General features: G+C 38.7%; 1 protein-coding gene across 4 annotated transcripts in view; it reads left to right on the top strand.

Annotated features, from left to right (window-relative positions):
• The first annotated feature begins 4524 nt into the window (after window positions 1-4524).
• The window catches only part of SLC28A3 (solute carrier family 28 member 3), a 44998-nt gene continuing 28428 nt past the window's right edge, over window positions 4525-21094 (top strand). Inside the window, exons 1-3 of one of the 4 annotated variants that reach the window (XM_027446915.3) lie at window positions 4525-4677; window positions 16164-16246; window positions 20618-20709. In XM_027446915.3, coding sequence (XP_027302716.2) covers window positions 4621-4677; window positions 16164-16246; window positions 20618-20709 — 232 coding nt within the window. In that variant the 5' untranslated portion in view covers window positions 4525-4620. Of the gene's footprint in view, window positions 4678-13985; window positions 14397-16163; window positions 16247-20617; window positions 20710-21094 lie in introns of those variants that run through there. The other 3 variants (XM_072031465.1, XM_072031466.1, XM_072031464.1) reach the window with 3 other exon arrangements.

The raw sequence follows: 21094 nt of genomic DNA, 5'->3' as shown, positions 1-21094 counted from the left end.
ATTTGTTATGCTAGAAAGGAGGCTCTGAGGCTGGAGGAATGGAGGCTGGGCATCCTGGTCTCAGCAGCAAATTAGGGCACAATCCAGAGCTTTGATGTTTTGAAAACATAAGCCTGTTGAACTGAGAGTAAGAAACAATAGGTGGACCAATACATGGATAAAAAAAGCTTCACCAACAGAGTGCTAATTAAAAATACATATATCAGAATCTTTTACATAGGATATTGCTCATGTGGGGATCTAAATCTCTCAAAAAGGACTGTCAGTAACTGTACAGATGATGCAGGACTCCACACTGCAAGTGTTGCTATAACATTGTCACTGGATCAGATGAGAGTCCCCATAAGGTAGCTCAGGTGGGATCTTATAGCTCTAGTAATCCTTCTAGGATTGTAAGTGTCATGCTAGGGCTTGCTAACAGGATGACTACTTAGCAAGTGCATGATCCTTTACTATTAGTTACTTTAAACTATCTACAAAGCATAGCCTATCTTAATCGTGCACAAAATACTATCTTACATTACCATTCCTGTAGTTACCATTCCTGCAAATGCAAGTACAGTTTCTACTGATTTAACATTCTTTTATCTATGCAGATTTCAGTCAACTCCTTCCTCTGCAGCAGGAACTGCCTGGGGGAAGCCCACAGAATCACTCAGTTTCTCCAGTCAGAGGGTTGGCTAATGCACTCCAACAGACTGATAGTGCTTATCCACTGGTCTCTGCCCAACAGGATCTGCCAGAAGTCCTGACCCAAATGGGAACCTAGCATATGGATAGCAGCAGGAACAATTAGGCAGGTGCTTTGTAAGAAATCAAAGTAGGAGTTCAGTCAAGTAATTTGTTGCAAGCAATTCACCATCTGTTTTATCCAAAGACAATCTGGGGAGTTCCCCTGACTAAGCATGCCAGGTATGCAAAAAGGCACAGCCCTTGCATTCACAGCCCTTGCACATCCCAGCTACATCACAACTGTTACTACGAGAAAAAAAAATCTTCCTTATATCACAATTATAAATTATTTTCCATGGGTTTTGCCACACCTACCTTCACAAAGAGTGCAACATGCTTGCATTACTTACCTTTAATACACTTTCTGCCTCAGAGGTCTAATTTTCATAACAGCAGTGACTGCCCCATTCATCAATTCTCTGCAGCGTTTCATTTCACTGAACACAAAACCTCTCTTCTCTTCTCTTCTCTTCTCTTCTCTTCTCTTCTCTTCTCTTCTCTTCTCTTCTCTTCTCTTCTCTTCTCTTCTCTTCTCTTCTCTTCTCTTCTCTTCTCTTCTCTTCTCTTCTCTTCTCTTCTCTGCCTTTTGTAATGGGGAGTTTGAGGACAAATAGGAAACATGAAGATGTCGCATTTCTACTTTTAGGGTTTTAGAAACCCTAAACCTAGGAATTAAATCATTTTCTCAATAGTTATTCTGCCCAAGTATTCACACCATTCAAAAATATCTTAAAGGGAGAGGGGAGAGATGGACCTGGAGTGGAGAATTATATGCCATGAGGCTATGACTAGTGTGGGCCAAAGGCTGATCTCTCAGCACAACCTGGGAGAGGAGAAGGTGGCACATGGCCACCCAGCCACTTTGCAACTGTGGGAGTAGCATATTTGCATAAAGTCCATCCAACAAAAAGTTAAAATTATTCTGAAAAAGCTGGTGATTTTACCCTCCCATTTATCTACCAAGCAAACACATTCAAAGTATTGCAAACAGTCTAGGTGTCATGTTTCAGAAGTTAGACACTCTGGACTGTCCAGTCTTTGTCTTGTGTTTTTCCTCATTCTTCTGTTTTCCAGGATGGAATGGTAAATTTGATACTTTTCCTGGGTCAAAAAGGTCACAGTTTCTAGATCAAAAATTCACTTTTCCCCATCTAAATTCAGATTTCAGAATGTTCTGTCATTTTCCAAAAAGTTTAGTAATTTCTTTTCTTCCTTAGCAAAAGATTTCAGATGAAGCAACATAACACTTCCATCAATATCAATTCTTTCTAAGGTATGTATAATGTACGCTTATACAGAATTGGCTGCAAAAAAAAAATCCAGTGTTTTTTTCAATACTGCGTATTGCCACTTTGTGTAGATGTAAAATATTTTTTTTTCTTTAAATGCCTTTTCTTTAGTGTAAACACTTCAATAAACTTGACACTGTTCTGATTTTTTGAAATCTATTTTTATATTGGAAAGAGCTTTTTACTTTCTAACTTTCCCCAAAGAATGCAGGACCACTAGCTGGTAATTTTTAAAGGAATGCTCCCCTTAAAGGAATGTCCCAAAGTCAGATTGTCCAGGAAAAGAGAAATGGAGTGTTGAATGCAAACTATGTTAGAATATATTTCTGTTGACTGTAATCTACAAAGAAGTATGGGGTCTGAACTTGAAGGTTCTTAGTGCTGGTTTTAAAAAGCAGTTCCTCAGATGTAAATGTTTCTATTACCAGTGGGTATAATTTTGTGCAACATGCATTACAAGGATAGTGCTGTTAATCTAATGTTGTATAACACCCTACAATTTAAGAATTCAGGTCTTCAATGCCATCTTTTATCTGTAGGAATCACGAGTTTGGAAAACAGATGTTCAATCTTGTTATCTGTTGAAACGGCAGGATGTGACAGTTCTTCAGACAGTTCTTGTAAATCCATATCTTCATTTAAGTATTTAAACTAACTAGAAATGGGAAAGAGTTTGCTATAAACCTAATATTTAGTAGACTGCATGCTGATCTTGACAAAAAGTGCCCATCAGTTCCCACCTTGTATTTAAGACACAGTGCTTTGTCTACAAGAACACTGCTTTCAGTATCCTGTGAGTCCGCTAATATAAAATATATTCCAGAGGAGGAAACTTTGCACTGAAATGATCAAGTCAGTTTTATTCTGGGATTCGTTCAATGGTAAAAAACAGTTACAGACAATTGAGTGTGTTGTCAGAAGAAGAGGAACAACAGCAGAAAGCACTTGTGCCTTGGTATAGATACTTCTGTAGAACTTTCTTCCAATCATGCAAGTGCAGAATAAAAATTCTAGGACTGAAGGGTCTGGATCTGAAAATGACTCAATGTCATGTTTCCTCCGGCATTTTCCCTCTGACAGTAAAAGCACTTCCAAAACTGGCAGGAAGATCGAATGCAGAAAGGAAGAGAGAAACAGCTGAGGTACACTGTAATCAGCAAGCAATTATACCAAACTTGTTAAAGATATTTGCAGCTATTTTTGCTGGCAGCTAGTGTGCAAACAGAGAGGCAATTAGTTACAGAAATTGCTGTATTCACAGAGTAAATACAAATAGGCACAAACATGATGATTTCAAAATCTGAGACATCAGAAAAAAATCTTAATTATATATTCCATTTTTCAGTGTTCAAAGTTATGCATTTCATAGTGAAGCACAGAAAAAAAAAAAAAGAAAAAAAGAAAAAAAAGTCCTCTTTTTAAGCAATACTTAGATTCAGAGATCATATACTGCAAGTGTATGATACACAATGTAATTAAAACACGATTAGATGATTCCTCAGAAAGATGCGTCACTTTATTTTTCAGACAACTGCTCTTTCCTAAAAATATATTTAGTCATGCTAGTCAATTGTGTCTTTATTCATAAAGCAGGACATCTTTTTTATTTTATTTTATTTTATTTTATTTTATTTTATTTATTTATTTATTTATTTTTCCACAAGAAAGAGAAAAACTCAACATTTTCAATCCCCATGTAGAAAGTTAGGAATTCAGGAACCTAATGATTATGTAAATATATGTTGCTGCATTTCAAAGAAACAATTTTTGTTTTTCTTAAATTTTTGTCAGAGATTAGTGTCAGTAAGAGCTCTACTATCTTCAGTCAACTTGTAGAGAATGAGCTGTTGAGAAGCCCATAGTGACTAAAAACATGTTTGGAAGACCCATCTAGCAGTTCTAAGAAAGGAACTTTTCCATACTGTAACTAACGATCCTGAAAACCAAACTTCAGTTAAAGGTGAGTTATGTCAGGTCAGATAACCAAATGACCCTGTGTCATAAGATTTTGTCATGCAAACTAAAAGTGCATAACAGATATTTGTTGAAAGTCCTGGAGTTGCTGCTTCTTTTCTCATGTTTTCTGTTGCTAGATGAAATACCTAACCACTATGAAAACACAGCCATGATAACATCAAAAAAAGTTGAAAATAGCTCTTAAAAAAAAAAAAAAAAAAAAGAGAGAGAGAGAGAGAGAGAGAGAAAGACAAAAACTGTGCTGACATCTCAAAGACTTGGGTGGAGAAAATTTTCCATTCACTTTTTGCTCCCCCAAGCAAACGAGGAAAGCCAGAAGTCATGTAAATACATATATTTGCTTTGGGGAATCACACAGAAAGATAACAGCTTTTGGGGGCATGCAGATATCCTCCCTTCTGATCCCAAGAAACTTTGAATTGAGTTTCTCACACAGGTCAGAAGGGGCAGTCCAAGGGAGTGAGAAGGTGGAGCTAGCAACCTGAGAGTCCCTCCAGTCAACCAGGCTTCGAGTGGCAGTCAGACACCTGGTGGATGGATTAACCGGATGGTGGCTGCTGTTGCCCTGTGCCACAAGTAGCTTTCAGCACACACCTTGAATTCTCTTGTCCATGCTAGGCACATGGAGCTGAAGGAGACCACCCGTGATCACACAGGAGTGCGCAATTTGGCCTTCCAGGTAAGCGTGGTTTCTTTTGCTTTGTGGGGAAGAGAAAAGACTTAAAAACAATGAACAAGGCTGACCTCGGTCCCTAAACAAAGATAGCGCAATTTCTGCTGTCTGCAGATAGTTTACAACACCTCATATGCTTTGTGCTGATATCCTGCCAAAGTACAATGTTCTTATACAAAAAGCCACAACTGACACATTCAGGAATAAGCTCATCTCACTCCCTTCATCTGCTATCTGGTATACTGGTATCTCTGAATAGTCTCCTGACTCAGTAATATTTGGTAAGCTGACAGGTCTCACAACTACACATCCTGTTTTCCTAGCTGTTGTATCAATTGCTGCTTTTTCCTGAGGATACTTAATTTACAGTTCTGTTGAAGACAAGATCAAAAATTATGCAGCAGACATACATCTCATCAAAGCAATATGTATTAATAACATGAGAAAAAAAAATACAATCAGAGTAGGGCATATCTTCTTTCTTCCACACATAAAATAAGTATAATTGCATGTTCCGCTCTGGAGAAGAACACAGAGAGGAGGTAAGGAGCCAACACAGAAGGTTCTTCATATTAAGTGCATGAGGGAATGTTAATGAATATTTAAACAATGCAGATTTCAAAAGCTGAAGCACCAAAAACCAACCAACCAAACAAAAACCTATTAACCAGTCAGTTATCGTTTCTCAGTGCTATTGGCACCCCTGCACTTTCAAAGGAATCAGAGTAGGAATAAACAACATAAATCCACAGCCAACCAGTTTGCGGTGCTTTGTTAGTGAAAGTAGGATGGGCAGGGGAGGGCCTGGTGCTCTGATGCATGCTCCAGTGGTAATGTATCCCTTAATGCCATCCTGCAGCCTTCAATCCTTATGCTGTCACAGAGCTCAGCTAACAGGAAGGACAGCACATAGTGGGTATGAATATCAGTCAACGCTATTCAAATAATACAGAAAAATGTTTGCAGAAGCTAAGCATGCAGAATATTTTGTAATGCCAATAAATATACAAGCGCTCTGTCCTAATAATTAAATATTCATTGGGCTATAGAGACACACATACAAGAGACTGATTTGATAATCTGCCAGCTGGGGAATATTTGCGGAATGTAAAGGAGCTAGGGTCAAGTCCCTACTCCAGTCAATAGTTAATAATTCACGCTAAGTGGGACAGCTTCAAGAGGAGACAGAGTGATAACTCTCTTAAAACATGATAGCCCAGTGGTTAGGGCATTCTCCTGGGTAATCACAGTGCCCTCATTGCATCTCTGATTCAGAGCAGGTATCCAAGCAATATGAACTTGTGTCTCTTTCAGTCCAAATGATTGAGTTAAGTGAGAACTTCATCCTGGCTTTGCTTGCACAAGAAACAGGTGCCTAGGTCAGCTTCCAAAATCTGTGCATACAGATTCACAGAGGAGAGAAGCATCCCCTCTAGCTGCAGAAGCTCAGTTCCAAATGCTCTTGAATAGCCCAAACTGGAAAATATCAAATTTCTCAGCAGTCTCTGTGCAGTACAGAACAGTGACTTGTTAATTCCCTGCCTTGGACAGCTGCTTCACCTGGGCAATGTGCAGAGACCCCAGGAGTTCCTTGCCCACTTGCAGCAGAGGTTTGCAAGAGCATGGACATCCCATCTGATTTAAGTAATCTAAATGTAAAATTACTGAGACTAGCCATTAATGAAATCTGGGACTTGAATTGGGTTTTCTGTTTTTGTTTTGTTTTGTTTTTTTCTTGGAATATTAGAAGTTAACATCTACATTTATGCTATTTCTGACTCAGCATATAAAACACTCTCTTGGCAATGTAAGCACAGAAGAAAATAGATAAGTTTCTGCATAAAGAAAAACAAAAGCAAGCAAGCAAACAGAAAAACCACTTCATGGTAGAAGCCACTGTGTAGAAGAAACACATCTATTTTTTTCCTATTTTCTTGTATTTGATTTTTTCTTTGACAAGCAGTACTTTTCTTCCTCTGTGATATAGTATTTTCTAGTATATATCTAGTATACTATCTTCAAAACCAAAAAGTGTTCTCAAATTCATTTAAGCCATTTTTAAGTACCAATGAGGGATTGCACTCCAAAAGTACCTTCAGATGTACCTGAGCTGTTTAATGATTAACTTGAAAAGTGACAGAAAAAATCAGGGACAAAGTAAACCCCAGTTAGGTAGTTTGTTTTATAAAGTAAATATGTTAAGAAAACAGCTCTTGATGTTATTACAAAGTAGTTAAATACTAACAAGTGCTGTTGAATGGATTATATTTGAGCTTTATTATGCCAAGAATGATTGGCCTTTTGCCTGATGATGTACAGGGACTCTTAATGGGATGAAGAGGTTGTTAACATAAAGTAACGTGTCTTTCAACTAGTCATGCAAATGTTTAAAGGGGATAACTATTTGAGCTCTTTTTAATTTTACATTGGCTATTGATATTTAAACATAAATCCTTTAATGTTATTGAATTTCCACTACATTATAGGAGTGTAAAACTTTTTCAACCAAATTATAGTAGACTTTAAAAATCACTTATCCAATGTTAACCTTCAGAGATGCATCCGTGTAGTGTAAAGTTCTACTAATGCCATCAGTTACATTTATTGTAATGTTTGATCCTGCAAAATATCAGCTAATACTTGGGAGACTCAGAAGCAACTTTCTTTTCTCATTCAAGTGAAAAAGTAAGTTGTGTTTTTGCAGTAGAGAACTAATTTTCTGTATTCGAAGATAGTTGTGTAGTCATAATAAGGAGAAATGCTAACTAGATAAGTGGACAATAGAAGGCTTCACTCTTCCAAAATAAAGTGGAAGCTTGAGAAAAAGAGGGTGAGCAGTGTGGGAACAGTAAAACAAAGACCACAGGTTCTCAGAACATAAGAAAAGGAAAAAAATAAAGGGGGGGGGGGGGGGGGGGGAGGGGAGGGAGAAATTAAAGGATTGAAAAAAAAATAATAAACATATATGCGTCAAGTAGTTTGTGAACCTGTAGTACTCAGCCAATGAGGAAACAGGGGAGGTGATCAGGTGTTGGGTAATAGGAAAACAGACAGCAAATCCCACATGTACAGCTGCACTGTATCTCTCTCTCTCACTGATTTTAGGGCTCAGTTACTAGCAGCCATTTGGGTGCATTACAATATGTAAGTTTTTTGTATTGATTTTAAGACACATAACTCTATCCACACCATCAGTCTGCCCAAACACTTCAAGGCAATGTACCCAGGACAAAACCCCAGTGCAAACATTAGGCCTACATGGAAAAGTTACCTGCTTTGGATGCAAACTTATAGCTCGAATAAACGCATTGCTGCATTGTTTAAACCATCAGATTCAGGTTTTTAATTGTTTTGTTCCCTTAAATATGTCATGCAATTTAAGGAACCTGAATCATCAACAGATACATTATCCTCATAGTCTCATCATTATCCGGAAGACTGTCCACGCTAAGTGTGCACACGTTAATGTAATATATTGCGTCTATATCTACAATAATGTCACAATGTACATAGATGCTACAGTGTCTCTTGCTTCCAATCTGATTCAGTTAACTTCTCTCTGAGGGTGCTGGCTGGAGGTTCACTGCAGCTTCCCACTGGATTTCCTGCTCACAAATCCAGCTACACTGACAGTAGTGCTAACACTCAGATGTTAGCATTTTCCTAGCTTGTGTTCAGCTTGCATTTAAGATGCAATGGTTTTACTTGTTTAATTCTGATGATTCAGATCTCTGCTAATAATGACATTAAACAAGAAGTCACACAACCCTCAAGGGATGAAAAGAGATGGCTCATAAAGGAGTGGTAATCGGAAGCAGTACCAAAAAAAAAATGCCCTGACTCAGGGAGGAACTGGGAGTTAGAAAATAAACTAAATACAATGCAAAGGGCAGATAACAGGTAGTAAATATTTATTGTTCACTAGCCTCTGACTGACAGTGTTATGATGCATTAAGCAGTTAGAACCAGTTTTTGTAGCCTAGCACACCATGCTGTTAAGGTGCTTACCTGAGGAAGGATCTCAGATATAACTCTGCCTTTTATGCATGCTGCATAAGGTGCTTCCCTAACCAATGCAGCTTTAATACTCCATTCCATTCAAACAATATATCTATAAAAATGACATTTATTTCTTGTAGCATTTATCAGTATTCTCCACAGTATCCTAGATACTTAAGTCTGGTTGCCTAACAAAGAGTATATGCGCTGTGAAGAATTTCCTATTTTATGGGCATCACTGTTATAATTTTCCTTGAAAATTATGAAGGCATTGCACTATATAACACCATCAGACACCATCAGGCAGGAAACTATGTGGTCCTTTCTCCCATTTTCCAAATTTGCTTTCCAAAAAAAAAAAAAAAAAAAAAAAAAAAAAGTGTTTTCATACTAAGACATACCACTCTGTCTCTTGTAAGAAATAGTAAAAGCCAATCATACCTCTATGTTTTTTTGTACTCAGGCTACGTAAATATTTTTAAGATTCTTGTCTGTGTCATCCTCTGTGTTCCTGCTTGCCACCAACAGATGTTTTGAATGCCACAACTACAGGGGTCATGTACACTTTGTTATCTTCCCTCTTTCAGTTATTCTGAATGTTGCTTTCTGGTCCTCATACACTTACTTGTTCTGTTTCTTTTGTACAGCCAGCTTATGCCAGTCTATCACTAAAACTTTTTTATCCTGCATTTCAAATACCATCCAACTGTCCTACTGGTAGGAGACAGACAACTTAAGCTTTTAAAGAAAACTCTAACATACTTAGGGGTTGGTGAACCTAATTTACAGCCCATTTCAAAATATTTCATGAAAATTTAGCCAGCTGAATGTAAATCTGGCACTACACATTTTTTATTTTATCTTTTATTTATCTTATCTCCTGTCTTTGTGATTTGTTTAACCTCACTTTAAGGCAAGGATAATGCCTTATTCATCATTCTGGGACAACACTTGGTCCTGCATGCTGAATTTCACAATCTGACAGAAAATTATGAAAACTATGATTATGGATCAAAAATTTTCCCTTTTATTTCAGTATTTAACATTCATTAAAACTTCTTCAGAATGATAACACTGGTTAATCAGACAGCAGATATTGGAACACCTCAGATTAATGGTCTTAAGATGCATTGGATATTAAAAGAATAAAAAAGTTTTGAACTGTAAATCATGTGACTTCATTTCAATTGACTTAAAGTAGTCCATGAAATCCACCTAATCCAACATGCTAAATTAAAATGTTTGCTTTTGAAGCATCTGTTTTTCACTGAGTTACTTAAACACCCTGTTTCTAGTCTCCAGAGCTGAGGCAATGATCCCCTCTTAAATGTAAAACAGTTAAAGCATCTGTTTGGATTCTCTGACATCCAATTTGTTTAAATCACTACCTGGAATGGGTGGGAAACAATCTGCTCTTGAGTGGATGCTGTTGTTAAAAGTGCAACCAAAAGCAAGTACTAGAAGTACCCTCTATAAAACCAATTATCTTTCGAAACCCCAGGAGGAGATAGGAGGGAAGCTCAAAGAATGTAGTTATTCAAAAAGACTGGGCAAGTAAACAGCTTGTCTACAGGGAAGCAAACAGACATTGAAGGAGCGCAAGTACAAGATAAACCCATGCCTTTGCCATTTGATCAAATATTTTGCAAGGAGGAAACTCTAATCAGTAAAGTACAACAGAATGTGCTAGTTGTATAACACTGTTCATATATGCCAACATTCAAAGTAAATGGATCAAGTCAGTAACCTTTTCAGCATAGCCTGGAGGGAAGAGGGTCTGCCCATCTAACTTGTTCTAATTTGTTTTTAACTTCCTTCTTCCTTACGTCAATGCAGATTGGCTAAGTTCAGTATTGACTTGGCATGTTCCTGGATCTGTGGTCATAACAGGCCACAGAAGATGTGGCCTGTGGCCATGAAGACAAAGGTTGGGAGCACCTCTTACAAACACAGGCTGAGAGAGTTGGGGTCATTCTGTCTGGAGAAGAGAAGGCTCCAGGAACACCTGGAGATCTTCTAGTACCTAAAAGAGGCCTTCCAGTACTTAAAAGGGGACTGCAGGAAAGCTGGGGAGGGACTTTTTGTCAGAGAGCACAGTGTCAGGACAAGGAATAGTGGTTTTAAACTAAAAAAAAAATATCCATCAGGACAGTATTGGCAACAGTTCACAGAGAATTAAGAATTCACAAAATGACAAAACTGTACTTAATAATAAGGTATGTTTTTTTAATTTTTTCTTCTTTTTCCTTTGGGAGGTAAAATAAATACAGGTATTAGAATAACCTTATGTAAATTCATAAACCACAAATTCAATGTGAGTTGCTGTGATAGCACATCCAATACAGATATTTTAACAAAACATGAATTTGATTTAAAATTCATAAACTTGCAGGGAAGTCAGTTCTGTTCTCAGAAATAAATTAACAACAGATATACAAACAAAACAGAAAATTGATAAGGATATGTAGTATCCAGGAAAAAAAAAAAATGTTTTCTAATGCCAAAATGGTTTCATGCAAGATATAATACAGGCATCAGAAATGGTAGTCAGAGGGAATACTGGAGACAAGATGTTGAACTATAAGTATTTTCTCCTGAGATGTTGGAAAGAGTCTACCTGGAAACACTGTTTTTAGTGATACTGTCTTTCAGTCCTACAGGGTGTCATAGATATTGTTAAATACCTACTCATCCAAAATAAGGGAGATTTCAGAAAAAGGGGAAATTTCAAAAAAAAACTCAAGCTGGAGGCAACAGCTCTGACTTGTGATAGACCAAAGAAAATAAACCAAACAAACAAACAAAAAGATGAGAATACAATACAAATGACTTCAAAAACATGTTTATTTTGACTTCTTTTAACAGTAGTTTTGTCTAAGCCCACATTATATGTGGGCCACACTATAAAGGCTGGAGTAACATTAAAAAAAAAAAAAAAAAAAAAAAACATAGAACGGGTATTTTTTTCTAGTGTCATATACTAGTATTTCCACATCCACACTTTCAACTGAAAAGGTTCAGCTGAAAACATTCAGCCAGTACTTTGTACAGATATACTACAGATACACTTATCCTCACTGACGTTCTCAGACACACCATGCCTTGAGGCAGAAGAGTTTATCTGGGGACTCTGAAGCAGACTGACTTTGCTATACCCTGGTGGTTGAAGTCTATATCCTCCATACAGCACTTTGGTGACTCATCAAGGGCCAAAACCTCCCCAGGAGCCAGTTCTGGCTTTATGTTTGGCCAAAGAAAAAGAGAGAAAATGGTTTGGATCCATTCTCCTCTTCCCTCGTGCAACCACATGGAGTTAGATACAAAGTGGTTTGATTTCAGATTTTCTAAACACTTTGATTTTTTTGAAACTTCTTTGATTTCAGATTTTCTTTACTCTTTTTAACATAGACTTAAGAAATAATTTGTGACAGTAAAGTAATAACATAATAATATTCTAGACCAATCTAAATACCTTGTAAACAACATGAAAAGATATGTACTGATGCTTTTTACAATGAAACAAAATTTAAAAACAGTGAATCAATAGTAGAAAAAAATAGGTGACATTCTCAAGACCAATATTCCTTCCCAGCTTTAATCACCCAGAAACTTTATGGCATCCGTATATTTCACAGATGTAAAGAGTCAGGGTGCAGGTAGTAGGTGATCCTCCTTCCCTGGGGAGGACAGCACATCATGGGGAAAAGGGACAAGGGAACCTGGTCTGGATAACACAAAACAGGTGGGTTGGTGATGGTGGTAGGGATGGAGGGGGGATGTGTGATCAGCATCATGCTACAGCTTGGAGAGAGGACAAGGTGCCATGGGGAGTGCAGTCGTCTGCAAAACTGGATGCACAGCTCCTCAACCAAAAGGACAACTAACTCCTGATCTATAATATAGGCCTGAGCTTTTTCTATCTACAAAATCAAAAATATGTGATAAGCATTGGCATGCAATATAACTTGAAGCCCAGGGAAAAAATCAATCAACACCCTCTTCACTCACTGCATCTCAGGTGAGAAGTCCATCTTCTATAGCTACCAGGAGGAGTGCTCCCAACTACCAAAATAATAGCAATTCAGCAGGCAGCAGCATCTGTATTTTCAGATTTGCTCTATTTCATAGTTGATACCAAAGAGAGAAAGAAATTAATGTAACTTAGAGTGAAGCTCCATGAGTCTCACCCATCCTGCCCTAGAAATTTCAGTTAAGAGGACTGAGAGATTCCTATCTGTGTTTCAGTGGGATTTGTTGTAAGGGAATGAATAGCAATTTCAACGTGCATACTCCTACATACCATTTAAATTAGAGGCCATGCATCTGTCCTTTGTCTTTTGCCTGTGAGCTGTTTTGTTTCAGGTTTCTTGCTAGAAACAGTGGGCTTGCCAGGACTGTAAGTGGAGGCCTCAGCTTGGGCAGAAAAGCCAGTCCAAAGGCAGGGTCATGCTCCACAGCATGCTCTGGTACACATAAAGCAGCCTGGGGAACAGGGCTGGCATAAATAATTGTGACATAGGAAAGGTAAATTCCCACTTAGCCTTCCACTGCACCAAGCTGCACTGTTTTTTTTTTTCCTCCCTAGAGGGTAGCGCATCACCCAGCATGGAAGGAAAGCACTGCTTGCTTTTGTGGCAGTCTCCAGCACAGAGCACGACTGGTCATGCTGCTCCGACTGGGTGTTAAAACCAGAAAGCAGGACAGCAGCAAGGCACACAGCAGTGGAGTTGCTGTGCTGCCTTCAGTTGCCAAAGAGCCCCACGGCTCACCAGCCCCTGGGTCCCTGCCGACCACAGGCCCTGCCACAGAGCCTGCACATGGCATGAGCACTGAGGTACACACGGGTGGGACAGGCACAATTGGGCCTCTGAGCAGCATAGTGCCACTGCCCAGCAGTGTCAGGGGAACCATGTGGCTTCCATATGCCATGAGGATGGCCACCAAGTGTGACAGAGAGAGCCTGATGCTTGGTGCAGCATTGGAACAAAATTCACAGTGGTTTTGGCAGAGAAATGAGAACTACCCAGAAGATGCAAGTGCTCAGAATGAGAGATTAAGAGAAGAATTTTGTGGTATTCCTGATAAGAAACTGCCATGTTAGACTACAAATATATACTTCAAGGTAAGATTAGTAACCTAAAGTTACTAATTAAGGATAGGAAGAAAAATGGGTGTTTTCCTACAAAGGGAGAACCAGGTACAAAACAGCAATACATTTTTGTAGTGGGTTTACGTGGCAAGGTTTTGGTAGCAGGGGGCCATAGGAGTGGTTTCTGTGAGAAAGATCTAGAAGCCGCCCCATGTTTGGGAAGGGCCCCATTGTTTTCCAGATCTGAGCCAATAAGTGATGTTGTTTTGCGCCTCTGTGAGAGCATATTTAAGACAGGGAAAAAAACGCTGCGCCACACAGCAGCCGGGAGAGTCAAGGGAGTGAGAAACAGCCTTGCAGGTGCCAAGGTCAGTGTAGAAGGAGGGGGAGAGGTGCTCTAGGCGCCGGAGCAGAAGTCCCCTGCGGCCTGTGGTGAGGACCATGGTGAAGGAGGATGTCCCCCTGCAGCCCATGGAGTACCACGGTGGAGCAGGGTTTCACGCTGCAGCCCGTGGAGGAGACCACGGTGGAGCAGGTGGCCCTGCACCGACGGAGGCTGCCACCTGTGGAAGACCCCTGCCGGAGCAGATTCCGGGCCGGACCTGTAGCCCGTGGAGAGGAGACCACGCAGGAGCAGGTGATCTGGCAGGAGCTGCTGCCCGTAGGGGAGCCAGGTTGGAGCAGTTTTCTCCTGAGGGATGGACCCCGTGGTACGGACCCATATCTGGAGCAGTTCTGGAAGAGCTGCTGCCTGTGGGAAGCCCACGCCGGATCAGTTCATCAAGGACTGCATCCCGTGGGTGGGACCCCACAGCACAGGGGACGAGAGTGACCGAGAAGGAGTGGCAGAGAAGAAGTGCTGTAGACTGACCATAACCCCCATTCCCCCGTTCCCCTGCGCCGCTCGGGGGGAGGAGGTGGAAGAGGGTGGATGGGGGGGGAGGTGCTTTTGGTTTCTTTCCTTTGTTTCTCACTTCTCTAGCTTGTTAGTAATGAGCAATAAATCTTACTATCTGTCTTCTTATGCTGAGTCTGGTTTGCCCGTTACACTAATTATTGCGTGATTTTCTCGTCCTTATCTCAATCCTTGAGCCCCTTTCACATATTTTCTCCCCATTCCTCTTTGAGGAGGGGGAGTGAGAGAGCGGCTGTGGTGGAGCTCGGCTGCCCACTCGAGCGGAACCACGACAATTCTGGAATTTGCTAGTGTGTAGTGAAATAAGCTTTTGGGCAAAGGCAAGGTATCAGTACAAGTGCCTGTTTTTGAAAGCCATGTGAATCCAGATTGCCACAAACACCCTGCTTGCCTGCCCATGGGCCTGGAGACAGCAGGCCCCCAGCATCCCAGGCCTTGCCAGGACACAGAGCCCCAGGCTGCCCTGCATGCAAAAGCTGTGGAGACATATCCCCTCCTCCCCCCCCACCTCCAACCTGCCCCATGCACAGCACAGCCAGCGGAAAGCAAAATGTGCAAGTTTTAATGAATTTGTAGCTGAGATCACACTGTGCATGTTCAAAATATGGATGTATTAGGAAACAGACTTATGTGGAGCAAAAAGATATATCTCTGATGATAATGTGCTATCAGGACAAATTTCAAATTTTTGTTGCTTTTTTAAGAAGTAAATTAATTGACTTAGCTAATTGTTTAAAATACAACCCCCCTAAAATTTAACCATTCTCCATAAATAAAATTTCCATTCAACCCTATTAAGGTTTGGCAAACAGAGAAGCAACAAAACCAGGCAGCCACTAATATGAAATATCGAGCAATCTCAGCACTTGAGGGTGACAGAGCACTAGCACAGGTTGTCCAGAGAAGCTGTGGCATCACCTTCTCTGAAGATATCCAAAACCTTCCTGGGTGCCATCCTGAAAAATATGCTGTAGGTCATCCTGCTTGGCAGGAGGAATGGACTAAATGATCTTCAGAGGTCCCTTCTCCCTTCCAGCCTCAGCCATTTTGTGATTCTGTGGTCTGGTCAGTAGGCAACCATACTAGCATTCACTCTTCTAGCATATACTAGCACTCATACTAGCATAGTAGCAACCCCCAGCATTCACTCTTCAGTAGGTATGCAATGCTAATTTGTACTGGAGCCTCTTTAACTCCAAGTAACACTAGAGGGTTTTTGTCCTTTATTTTCTCTTCCAAAATTGTGTGAAAGTCTTGGAAAAGTTTGTAACTCACAACACTGGTGAGTTGGAAGTCATGGTCTAACTAGTGCATTTGCCTGCTAGTTATCACAGCACTGACGGCAGAAAGGAGAGTTAGAGCTGTGCTCACAATGCAGAAGGAAGTCTTGTGACTGCTTCAGCCACCTGCCTGTGGGGATTTCTATTTTTCATATTACTTAACAAGCATGCACCCTTCTCACAGCATTGGTACTGATCTGTTTTCCAGGAGGATGAATATGTCAATATTGAGAGTGATCTGCATGAAAACAAACATGACTCAGCAGCTGAGGAACAACCACACTTAAAAGGGTAATGTCATTTGGATGAGTAAGTGTTCTATTCACTTTATTCCAGCCTAAGCAGTCAGCAGCCGGTGTTTCTGCATCTGGAGCAACAGCTCAAAAGTTTACAGCTGTGTCCCTGTGCAACACAGACTTTTGTATCACAATTTGGGTAATACCGAAACGCATTGTATTTTAAAATATTATACCTTTCAACTGACATATGATTATGGAACACTTCTAAAACGTTGCAAATTAAAGGAGCAATTTTACTTCTTTTTAAAATTAGCTATACGTTCAATATTTCTGTAAGGGCATTTTTAAAAGAGGCCTTAAACATTATGCTCTTACAGGAAGTGCAAGATTCACTATTGTCAGATTCACTACTTCAGTTTACATAGCTAACTAGCCTATTTACCCCCCTGCAAATTATGAGATTAATAGATGTTAAAAAAAAAAAAAAAAAAAAAAAGACATTTTGATCTGTTAGAAATTTTACATTTCATTAGCAGTAGCAGTAAACGACTACACAGTGAAAGCACACATTTTACTTGGGGATTGGTATTTTCTCAAAAACTACAAACCCTGTATAAGAAATTCAAGAATTTGAGATAGAGTACATCAAATTTTATTTTCATCAAATTTTATTTTGTTTTATAATAACATAATATTACTAATTATTATAATTATTCTTATTATTTTATACTAACATTAATTATATTATATTAATTATTTGTAATTAATATAATTATTGTTAATATTGCATTTTTATTTTCATCAATTTTTATTTTAATGTCTTTAATGTCTAAAATATTTTTCTGTCATATTGAAACTTCATATAAATCCCCATAGAAGTCATACTTAATTTTTCTGCTGATTTCTATTTTTGCTCTCTATTATGCCATTTCAGCTTTGAACCTACATTTCTACTATATGATTCTAGGAACTGACTTGCTCCTAAATAGGAGTTTCTCTAACTCAAACTGAACTACTTGAAATGGTCTCATGCCTGTAGAAATGATACACTTATAAACAGAAACAGTACTTTTGGTGACTTCATTTATGCTTCTGAGTTGCACTGAGAGAACTTTAAAGACTTCTTAATTTGATCAGATTTGCTGTTGACATCATATTACTAAAATACTGTTTCAAAGTTTAGGTATCACCAGAATTTTCTCTTGTTTCTATTCTGTGTTCTTTGGCAATTTTGTCATTCCTGTAGCAGTACATAACATAAAACAATTTCTTGTTTAAACACTTTGGGTCCTCTCTACCAAAACAAAAGGTTATATTTGATAGATCAAACACCAGAACAACTTACTAAGAGTCACCAGTGGCAAGTGACACCACTTCTGGGTGTCTACCCAGAAATAAATTGGTAGCACAGGCAAATGTTGGCACAGAAGTGCATGTACAAAGTCTTCCCCCTTCAGACCTTGGCCTCTGCCCTGTGAGAGGCAGAGCTGGATCAGAGATGAAATAGTCATTTTCATAGAATGGCTCAGGTTGGAAGGGTTTTTGACCATCAAGTTCCAATTCCCCTGCCATGGGCCAAGATGCCATGCAGTAGATCACGGTGCCCAGGGCCTCATCTAAGGTCTTGAACACTTACAGGGATGGGGCATCCACAGCTTCTCTGGGCAACCTTTTCCACTGCCTCACCACCATCTGAGTGAAAATTTTCCTCCTAACCTCTAATCTCCCCTCTTTTAGTTTAAAACCATTTAAAACCTTGTCCTGTCATTATCTGACTGAGCAAAAAGTTCCTCTCCATCTTTTTCATAAGCCCCCTTTCATTATTGAAAAGCTGCAATAAGGTCACCTCAGAGCCTTCTATTCTTCAGACTGAACACCCCCAGATCTCTCAGCCTTTTTCATAGTAGAGGTGCTCCGGCCCTCTGACAAATACTGTATGTTTGTCATTTATTTTGGTTTATTTGTACTTCTGTGGAGACCCAAGGGCTAACAGAGTTAGCCCTCAAAGGGCTTTACCGTTTTCCTAGGTCCCCTTGTTCTTCCAACAGTAGAAGGTATCATGGCCTTGAGCTGCAAAAGCTTTTTGCAGACTGGAAGCTGAAGACCACTTTGCTCTATTTGAATTATATTCAAGCTACTGCTTGTCCTGTGTTGTTGGATTTGTTCTTGGGGTCTAAGTTTATTTTTATGTTGAGCACCTGACAAGGCAACGGTAGCTCTAAAAGCATGCCCTAATGTGATTTAATGTATTCCTTGTGTCTGGTTAAAAGAAGTATTCACAAAGTGCCCCTTAATTTCAAATGCATCGTTGATTTCTTTCAACTGAACAGCTTGTGATCCGAGACGCAAAACCTTTGAAAGATCAGTCTGGATAACAATGATATGCAATATGCACAAGGTGGTAGCATTCACTTGGAGTGTACATGCAGACCAGAACAAGGATTTCTGAGATGCAAAATGAAAGGGAAAATAGTTTTGGTACACAAATATGTTTCACGTTAAAGTTCTCTTTTAAATGTACTTAAATAAGTGTGTTTTTGTGCTTTTTCAACATCTATTAAGTAAAAGCCATCAGCAGCGTGCTACACTTTAAGCCCCTAGGGTCAGCCTTTAACAAACAGTGTTTATTTAGTAAAGTAACTAGACTTCATTAGGAAGATGATTTTTTCTGCCACCTTTCAGAACAGAGCTGTACATTTATAACATATATGCCTGAATTTTTAAGATATGCTGATATCAACATGATAACCACTAAAAAAAAAAAAAAGAAAAGAAAAAGGAAAAAAGGGAAAGATATTAGATTAAATAAGAAATTATAAAGAATTGTAATCTTAAAATAATGATTTAAAATCCCAAAGAACTCAAAAGACATAGTAATGGATAGTAGCAACTATTTTCTCCCTTTTTTCCTCTTTTTTTTTTTTCTTGGTGGAAGAACAATAAACTTGATAAAGTCACTCTGGCTTATTCATGCCAGTGTCTTTCATTTCTACATTTTTTTTTCTTTTCCTGTTATATCTGAGATTGAGTGGCTAACCTAATGTTCTAAAAAGTAAAAGCAAAGAATTATTATTTGTGAAGTAAAAGGAATTCCTAGGAAAACAAATAAAAAATAAACAAAGAAAACCTGAAATATAAAAAGCAATTAAGATTTCTCAGAGATCCTGTTCCTCTTTGAACTGAACAAGTATTTTTGTTCTCTGCTGAGTGCTAATATAAATTAATATTTCTCTTTTTTTTTTTTTTTTAAAGTGCAGAAAAGTAGGGTATTCACACTGAATTTCAGCATGCATCTGACCCCAGCTGCAGCTGGTTTCCCAACAAGTACAGTCTGGATAATTAGCTACTCTAAACCTATCACAGTCTTTGTAGACATTAAGGCTATGAGAGCCTATTAAGGCTACTTTACAGAGACATAAACTATAGCCGTGATTTCTTTTTCAGCTTGAATACTGATGCACTTATTTAGCTAAAGCTTGTGTAACTAAAATACACCCACATCATCAGCATATTTAACATTGGAAATCTGTGCTGAATTAATTCCCTTAACTTTCTATTTCCCTAAATCTCAGCCTTCTTCATGAAATCACTATGTGTTACCCTTGGTGAGATTAGAAAAGAACAAAAATTAAGTATTTTATAAGTGGAAGAATAGACACTAGGAAATATGCAAATGTTAAAAATCATTTCATCTTCCATGAAGTGATGAGTCTTTGACTAAAGGTTACTGTAAATAACAAATAAATTTTCAAATCCAGAAGCATCTGTTAACACTATAATGTTTTAGATTGATACTGGTTATTTTGCATCCACAAGTGCCGATGGAAGCTACATGCTGTAAGACACACAAACCCTTTAAAATTATTTTTTTTTCTAGGAATGTTATATTTTCATAGGAATGTCACACAACTATTTTTTCAGCCTTCATTCAAACCTTCTCTAACCTACTCCCTTGGGCCTTTGCAACTATAGCAACACTACTCCACACAGCAAAGCTGTGTTGGCTGTACTAACAACCTTTGTGATCTAGTAATGGACGCAGAATCTTTATCTACCTATCTAGTCTGCATTAACCTTGTAAAACAGGCCTTGTTGTGGAAGAACTGTATTGTGGAGGCTGGCATAACTGGCCTACTAGCTTCAGCCCTCCAGATTCTTGACAGACTGGCCCCTTAGATAGCTGGCAGATTTTCCTTTTTACTTGTTTAACATCAAACAAGAGAATTCCCTCCCCCCCAAAAAAAGTTTTGAAGATATCAAAATGATTTTCTTTGGCACTTAGGGTTCCAAATTTATCTGTTACTGTAGTGAAGAATACTCCAGGGAGAAATTTTTGTCAATTTAACCTGATGTTCCTGGGGAAACTACCTTTTTTTATCTATAGCTCAAGTTTCTGTTCTGTTTGTTTTTCACATTTTCCTAGGCCTTTAGAAAAGAAATACGATAAAGCCTGTGATTTTTGCAAGAAACATAAAACCAGAATTAACTACGTGATCTATGGAATATTAATAACAGGTACAGTATATTACACTTAGTGTTGCTGAAGCCTTACTTACATACCTATGCAAGGTTGTAGATTATTTTTTTCTTGTATCTGATACAAAAACTCTTGACTATCTTAAAAAATGCATTTGAAAGGAGGTAAAAGTGAATTTAGTCCCAGAGAAAGTTCCAGATTGCAAACCTCCACTCATTCCCAAACATAACAAAACCAAAATTTTGCTACACTGCTCCTCTAGCATGTTTTAACTCTGACTAACTGTTTTTCAGGGGAAAAAAGGGTAGTTCAGTCTCTATGTCTACTCAATTAGTACCCCTCTTCAAGAAGCTAGTTAAATTACAGTGTTAGGAACTTGCTCAAATCGATGAAATCACTCTAAAAATCAGGGGGATCATCAAC

Source organism: Anas platyrhynchos, chromosome Z (genome assembly GCF_047663525.1).
Source record: "Anas platyrhynchos isolate ZD024472 breed Pekin duck chromosome Z, IASCAAS_PekinDuck_T2T, whole genome shotgun sequence".
Taxonomy (NCBI): Eukaryota; Metazoa; Chordata; class Aves; order Anseriformes; family Anatidae; genus Anas; species Anas platyrhynchos.
The sequence above is the reverse complement of the archived record's forward strand: the minus strand, read 5'-3'. Positions and strand labels throughout refer to the sequence as shown.